Below are 7,645 nucleotides of genomic sequence, written 5' to 3' on the forward strand. Positions count from 1 at the left end.
GATTTGTTCAAGTTGCTGTTAACCACTCACCCGAAAGGGTATTACAATACCAATCAAATAATGTTCTAGTAAAGACGACTTTAATTTCATCAAATAATGTTCTAGTAAAGACGACTTTAATTTCACCAATGAGGCTTTCTCATCTTCAAAAGTCCAATGATTTCACTCTCTCCAAACTCACCACACATAAGGGAATTAGATTCCAAACTAAAGAAGAGTATTTTCCAAAACAATTCCTCCATCCCAATAAAAGATCAACAACACTTCTCCATATAACCAATTGAACCCCAATCGCCCAAAAGACAAATTCCACAATGCATATGCAATAACAGATGATCCAGTCTCATCATTTCTCCGACACATGCAATACCTATCAACCAAAGTGATTCCTTTCTTCATGAGATTATCACAAGTCAAAATCATTCCCCAAGTTGTTGTCCACACAAAGAACACAACCCTTCTTGGTAAATGCTTGTCCAAGGAAACTGCGCCAAACAAAGCAAGCACTTATGCCTCACAAGGCCTCTTAAAGGCACACATCAAACCTACCATTGCCATTTAACTTCCACCTCAAACAATCAGGCCCTTTTTCTTCAGGATACTAGAGTACAACATATCCAACAACAAATCAACCAACTCCAATTTCCAATTGTTGAAATCTCTAATGACTGACATTTGATGTGAGTGTAGTCCCTTTATTTGGATAATAAATATAAGAGGCAACTTGCTGACTTCTTTAAGCCCAAAAACACTCAATTTCTGCCACCAAGAAATCTCTCCAACAAGCCAACCTTTCCACCTTTGATTTCAACCCTTCCCTATGTGCCCCTTTCTTCAAACAATATACACACTTTCCTCTTTCTATCCAAGCCTTTTGAAATTCAATCAAAAAAAAATATTTATTAACTCCAACATCCTGAAATTCAATTTTGTTCCAATTTTTCAAATCCTCTGTAAAAGGCCTTTAGTTTCCTAGTCAGTATATAACTAGGTGACCCATTAAAATTATAACTATTCTGCAAATTTTTCACCTTCTCCACAAACCCTTCTGCCTTCAACCACATATTCTCAAACTTAAGAGCTCCTTTTCCTCTTAGCCTAGGAAGCACATGCATGGATACGAGCACGGGTATGGATGCGGGTACGGATACGGCGACAAGGTAATTTTTTAAAAATTAGGACACTAGTAAAGCAAGGATACATGCGTGTACATACATATATACATACATACATATATATATTTGTGTGTGTGTGTGTATATTCAAAGCTTACAAAAAAAAATTTATAACAAAAATATTATTTGCTTTTAAATAATTGTTAAAAATTCTTTTTGTAAGTATATTAAAGTCCAGCGAATATACATATGCATGTATCTATTGTCTACCTAAATACTACTTATCAAAAAAAAAAAAAAAAATTGTCTACCTAAATAATGAAAAAAGAATAATAAAAAGTTAATTTATAAAAGAAAATTTTAAAAAGAAGTTGAACTAACCTAAGCACACACAGACAAAAGTCACAAAACAAAAGGGCAAAAGGGGGAAATATGAATTTAGATCTGGCTGTTGGCATTCAGTCCTTCCTGAGCGAGAAGAAGAAGACGAAGAAGAAGAGGAAGAAGATTTGTGACGGGCTGGGTTAGTTAGTCTTTTTTTTTTTTTTTTTTTTTTTTTTTTTTTGAAGGCATGTCCCGGCAGTATCTCGGTCGTGTCCTGGAAGTATCTGGGCCATATCCGATTATTTAAAAAATACATAAAATAAAATACAGCTGGGACACGCGTGTAGCCATGTCCCAAGAATATCCCGTGTCGTGTACGCGTATGACACGGACACAGCAGACAATTTGCCATGTCCGTGCTTCCCAGCTCTCAGCAGTCCAATAATTTCCAATAAGATCAAGCTATGACCCTAATAAAATAATAAGATTGAGCTATGATTAGACACAGGCCTTGGAAAAAGTCACCAAATCACATTGGGATAATGCTCCAATGACACTAAGACTTGATCAACCAAATGTACATCCCTTCCTCTAAGGGTAGATCAATTAAGTTCTAATTTGAAATAAAATCACTAAATTCTGTCATATTGGACTGTATCTAACACATCCAACCCTTTCACTTGGGAATCTTATAGCATTAAAGTACACAAGCCAAGACACTTTCATGATATGCCCCCAAACTCCTCACGTAGGGTTCTTCCAAGTCAGTCATCATTCAGACTGCAAACCACTCACATAGTATCAAAATCCCAAGTCTTCTAACAAATAGCCATCAATTAACTCATCGAACCTTCTTTTAATTCCTACCACAACCCTAAAACCATTTATTCAACAATTCTAAACTCTAAATTAACATATTCTCCTAATCCTAAACCCACCAAAACCACACATAGACAATTTACCCAATTTTTCCTATGTCATGTCATCAATTTTAGTTTCTTGCAAGCACACTATAATGCATTTCTTTCACCATTATTTCACCACCATACATTTACTGGACTGTTTAAACCCCTCAAATTCTAGGACAACAACCACAGCATCACAGATGAAGTGTTAAAACCCCTTCTTTGTGAAGCTCCCCACCCCTGTTATGGCCCGAACTTCTAGCATCATATTAATTGAACATAAACTAGCAAGATTTGAAGAAACCCGAGGCACATAAATGGTATATTAGGCCCAAATCACTTACAAAATACAGACACAAAGAAAGAATGATTGAATGAAAAGTGAGAAGGGGGGGGGGAGCTCTTTAGTTAGCTCATTGGAAGAGGTGGAAACTACTTGAGGAAGGTCTCAAACGGCCTGTATTCACCACCACTGCTAGGTTGCCATCAGTGATCAATCAAGTTTACCTACCTTCCAAGAAGCTAGATATTTCAACTTACTTCTGGGTTAGGCAATGCAGGCACACCAATTTATCAAAGAGAGAGAGAATCATCCCACTGGTAAATTTCAAGGAAAACCACTGCCACAATTCTTAAACTTTCAATTAAAATGATACAATGCTGCAAAGTTTACAATCAAAGCTTATTAAAAGAAATAACAACATCATGATAATTAATATAAAGAAAAATCTACCTTTACCAGTAGTATCTAGTTTAGATACAATGAGGTGACCATAGGAATCTACACTTCCCAACATCAAGTAGTCAGTGCCTGAAAATATCAAATCTGGTTAATTAGTTATGAATGTCAAGACCGGCTACCACATTAAGAATCCTGAAACAAACAGTAGAAAATAATAAAACTATGAAAGTTGCTATAACATTATCTGGGAATAATATCATTAGTACCTTGATCAAATGGACTACATTTTAAAGATTTCATTCATTTATATAGGTATTTGGAACCACCAAAGCCTTTCCACTTTCCCCAACCATAAATTTTGATAAATCTAACCCAATTGATAAAAAAGACATGCATAAAGTCTAGTGCTCAATTTCTACAATGCAATCATGTTTTTCTATACACATCTATAATCATGAACTTTAATGCGAAGAATGCAAAGTATTGCCAAATGAGGAAAGCATAAATAGGATGATCTTACAGAAACAAGAAAAAAATTGTCTAACACACCGCAAATGCTACTCAGCTGTCCAACTTTAGAAGCATACATTTGAGACGAATTATTGTCAAAACAACCCACATCAGTGTTGCATAACATTCAACAGTTTCTAGTAGAAAGAAAGAACTAAACCTTATTCAGACTTGATTATAACTTCAAAATGTTCATTCAGGATCCAATTAGAGGTATGGACCCACCAATGTTCCAGGTGACCTGCTAAACCCAACTAACATCTTAAGAATATCAAAAGATATGAGACGGTGAAGTTAGAATCGGTCATTGTTGGGCCGGATGTTTTTAAGATAACTTTTTCTTTGTCTAGCTTAGCAGGGGGCAGAATAAAATTATGGAAAATTTCCCCACTATGTTTTTAATAATTCCAATAACAGCACCTTCTCAAAAATTTATCATAAACTTAATACGTTTGAAGTTTGGAAGTAGATATAGAGTTGGATAACATTTAAATTACATACTTCTCAAAAGCAAAATTTTGTGGTGTCATCACGGCTTCAAAGATGTCCTTTCTCCATCTTAAGCATCTATTCCTTAATTTTCCATTTCTTTTTTGTTTAGTTCCTCAATTTTATACTTCAAACCATTAACCTGAATCAACCAAGTCAATTTAAATTTCATACACCACACACACACACACAGAGGGAGAGAGAAGACCCCTATTTCTCAAATTTTGAATTAAAAATTTATAGTTCACCCAAATAATCTTCTTTTATCCAGTAGCAAGCCAATTTATTATACCAAGACGAATGTGGATAAATAATAATATAACCACATTATATCATACCCTTGGGCTGCAATGTATCTAGCTTCTTTTTTTTAATATAAGAAATAAATTTAATTAAACATACACACACACACAAAATAAGGGGCACAATCGTTAAACACAAACAATACAATAGAAAACACCCAAATACTAATATAACATCTATAATTCAAAACATCTAAGAACTCCAACAAGTTCAAAGAAGAAAATGAAGTTAGTTTTAAAAAATCAACTGCACAGTTGCTATGCAAAATAGAACTTGCAATGGAATAGCTAGTCTTGTTAAATATTTATTTGTTCTTTTGGTTGTGCTTATTCTTGCAATATAGCTGTTAATGGGGAATAAATATTCCTTGTCAGAGAGGTGGAAATAGGTATTCCTAAAACTAATGAATAGTTAAATTGATAAAATGGAAAATTAATTTGATAATTTTTATGAGTTATGATTAACAATGGAATACAAATAGAAATGAGACTAAGAAGTAAATTTAAATATAGTTATAATCATAAATTATAGATTTATTATTCTAACCTTAAGTTTGGATGGAGGGATATGGAGACAAAGTAGAAAAGTTAAGATCATCAGGATACATTCCAACCAACCTCCCCTCTCCCCCCATCCCCCTCTGTCCCAAACATACCCTAAAAGATCATTTATTTTCATATTATTGTATATTAAATTATACATTTCTTGATATTTAGTTACATTTGTTTTTATTAGTAAGTTACACATGCAGGTGTGGGTCTTGAACCCACAATCTTACCCTCTGTCGTGCTCCTACAAGGGGAGGAGGTGCTGTTTGTAGCAAACCTCATTAATTACAAAAATATTACATCATTACAATTAAATTAAACAGATCATAACCTATTACAAATAAAAATAAAATAAAAAACTATACTTTTTGAAGTAAAACTGTTACAATGTGTTCTTACTTCAACCATCGTTTGAAAATTTTTCAATAATATGCATAATTTTATAATAATACTATAAGATAAATTTTCTTAATTCTGGTTTCTATTCCACTATGGGAACCAAATAAATGAATAAGAATTACAATTTCATTCCTTGTAATATTTGTTCCAATTCTTACTCTTTTTTATACAACATTCCAAACATTCCCTAAAATCTCATTTGTGAGGATGAAACATTCCAACTGAAATTGCACCATACAGTGAAAATGAAGCTGTTTAATCGACAGATTGCCACAAAGCAAATTAACCCTGCAAACTCCAAGCAACTTTGTTTATAATATTTACCCAAAAAGAATTTAATAAACCAAAATGGAAAATAACAACATGAAAAGACAAAGGCTCTTATTTTTATTTATCAGAAAAACAGATTCCGATAATTTGATCATCCACAAAGTTCTTACAAAGACTCAATCACACTTAGAACTTGTCATCAGGTCTAAGAGTAAACATAATTTTATTCCAAAAGCTTCTTTTCTTTTTTTGATGTGAAACCTTACCAAGGCAGGGTCCTTTGGACCCACCCCTAGGGAGTAAACCATGGATACATGATCCCACCCACCAAAAGTGTGTATTAGGTAATCTAAGGGAATTCCTACTGGGGATCAAACCCAGGACGTCTAGGTCTATAGACCATCCCAAGCCTCCAACCACTACGCTACACCTTCATGGGTATATTTTTATTCCAAAAGCATAGCATTATATCCATCTGCCAGCAACATTGTGTTTAAAAACTAAAAATAAAAAATAAACAAACATAACTTGGGAAACACCTAACCACATTGCAACATTGCATTAATACAAATTTATGCTTTAGAACTACATTTCATCAGCTGTGGCCTAGGCACCTAGCAAGCAAAATCCAATTGCCAATGCAACAGCCACTTACTCTCAGTTTCTGTAAGCACTATACTCTGGATTTCTGAACGATGAGGACAGCGGTTGACTAAGAAAGAGTCCATAACCTTCAAGAAGGAAGATCATAGATGACGGGTTAATAGATGAATAATAGAGTAGCAGATATAGAGTTCTCATTTCCAAGTGTCAAACAGGATCAAGAATCTACGCTAACGGACAATAGCCCATGATTTCATACCTGTGCCTGTCCAGGGATCAGGAGGCTTTCTTTCCCTTTGTTTACCAAAGAATCTTCCAGAGATATCTAAAAAAAAAATTATTACCCCACTTGTCACGTCAAACAAAAGAAATTATTTTGGAATGCATCAAAAAAAAAAAAAAAAAGAAGAAGAAGTAAAACATCAAATTAATGCTTATGACAAACAAGCAACCGGACTTGTGGTCTTTGCTATTCTGTGCTGCAACCATTCCTCGTTTTCTGTTTTGTACTTGTAATGCAAGTTTTAATTTTATTTCTTTGATTTTGTCATTGAATTTGATTTCCTATTTAACAGTATCAATCACTTCTTATACTAAAAAAAATTATGGGTCTTTTGTTTGTATCCCTTTTTAATAAATAAATAAATAAAAGAAACATGTTTTATATATGAAGTGCACATAACACAATCACAATCAATTAGATTTTAAATGCACACAACAGTTGATGGGTTGAGCAAAAGATGTAGGTAGGAATATGTATATAAACAGAGATAGATTAGATAGATGTGGAGAGAGTAAGTGGTATGTACCTGGAGTTTGTAAATGTGGGAACCGGAGGCGATGTAAGCCCAACAAGAAGAACCGTCCTTGCTAACCTGGGCAAGGATTGGAACTCAATTATTTTTCTTTTTTTTTCAAAACAGAGAAAGAGAGAGAAAGAGAATGTGTACATGTAGGGCGAGACGAGTGGGCTGTATGTTTCCGGGAGATGGATTCTGAATGAGTGTGGACGGCACCACCGCCTTCCTCAAACTTCTCGCCTCCACCATCTCTCTCTCTGTATTATGTATTTTGTAAAGTTCTATTCCAATCAAGGTTTTGAATTCCGGTTTGGATATTTTTACTACAAGCCTACCATTTCGAGATTAAGGTTGCGTTTGGATTGGGCGTTTTTTGCCCAATCCGCGTTTGCGTTTTTCTATTTTTTTTTTTTTTTTTTTTTTTTTTTCACGCGATTTTCCCACAAGCGGCTACTGTTATGCACTGTTCAATGAACAGTAGCCGCAAACTTTGACTTTTCAAATTTTTTTGGACCAATCACAGCACATCGTGTACTGTTCACGGACCCACAAATTTCACTTTTCAGCAACTTTTTCATTAAAAATGGGTCCCACGATACTATTCACACATTTAAAATTATTTCGCTACAGTGTTTTTCAGTTTTCAGTTTCAGTTTTCAGTTTTCAGCGGTATCCAAACGCACCCTAAGTATAATTTT

General features: G+C 34.3%; 1 protein-coding gene across 4 annotated transcripts; it reads right to left on the reverse strand.

Moving 5' to 3' along the window:
* Nucleotides 1–1,264: 1,264 nt before the first annotated feature.
* Nucleotides 1,265–7,285, reverse strand: LOC115975551. 4 transcript variants are annotated; one of them, XM_031096374.1, is made up of 6 exons: nucleotides 7,098–7,285; nucleotides 6,957–7,022; nucleotides 6,407–6,472; nucleotides 6,200–6,275; nucleotides 3,696–3,776; nucleotides 1,265–3,154 (listed from the first exon to the last, which is right to left on the reverse strand). In XM_031096374.1, the coding sequence occupies exons 1-5, from the start codon at nucleotides 7,194–7,196 to the stop codon at nucleotides 3,697–3,699; spliced, it is 387 nt and encodes a 128-aa protein (XP_030952234.1). In that variant the 5' UTR covers nucleotides 7,197–7,285; the 3' UTR covers nucleotides 1,265–3,154; nucleotide 3,696. The 4 variants fall into 4 exon arrangements, with proteins under 4 accessions (XP_030952234.1, XP_030952231.1, XP_030952232.1 ...); XM_031096372.1 differs by lacking the exon at nucleotides 3,696–3,776 and having other exon boundaries at nucleotides 1,268–2,963; nucleotides 3,077–3,154; XM_031096371.1 differs by lacking the exon at nucleotides 3,696–3,776 and having other exon boundaries at nucleotides 1,267–3,154.
* Nucleotides 7,286–7,645: the final 360 nt, after the last annotated feature.

The sequence above is a fragment of the Quercus lobata genome, chromosome 2 (genome assembly GCF_001633185.2).
Source record: "Quercus lobata isolate SW786 chromosome 2, ValleyOak3.0 Primary Assembly, whole genome shotgun sequence".
Classification (NCBI taxonomy): Eukaryota; Viridiplantae; Streptophyta; class Magnoliopsida; order Fagales; family Fagaceae; genus Quercus; species Quercus lobata.

Coding starts and splice junctions, on each gene's coding strand:
- LOC115975551 (XM_031096371.1), bottom strand. CDS start 7,196: ATGGTGGAGGCGAGAAGTTTGAGGAAGGCGGTGGTGCCGTCCACACTC. Junction 7,023..7,097: donor CCACTCGTCTCGCCCTACAT/GTACACATTCTC, acceptor ATCCTTGCCCAG/GTTAGCAAGGACGGTTCTTC. Junction 6,276..6,406: donor TGATCCCTGGACAGGCACAG/GTATGAAATCAT, acceptor TCCTTCTTGAAG/GTTATGGACTCTTTCTTAGT.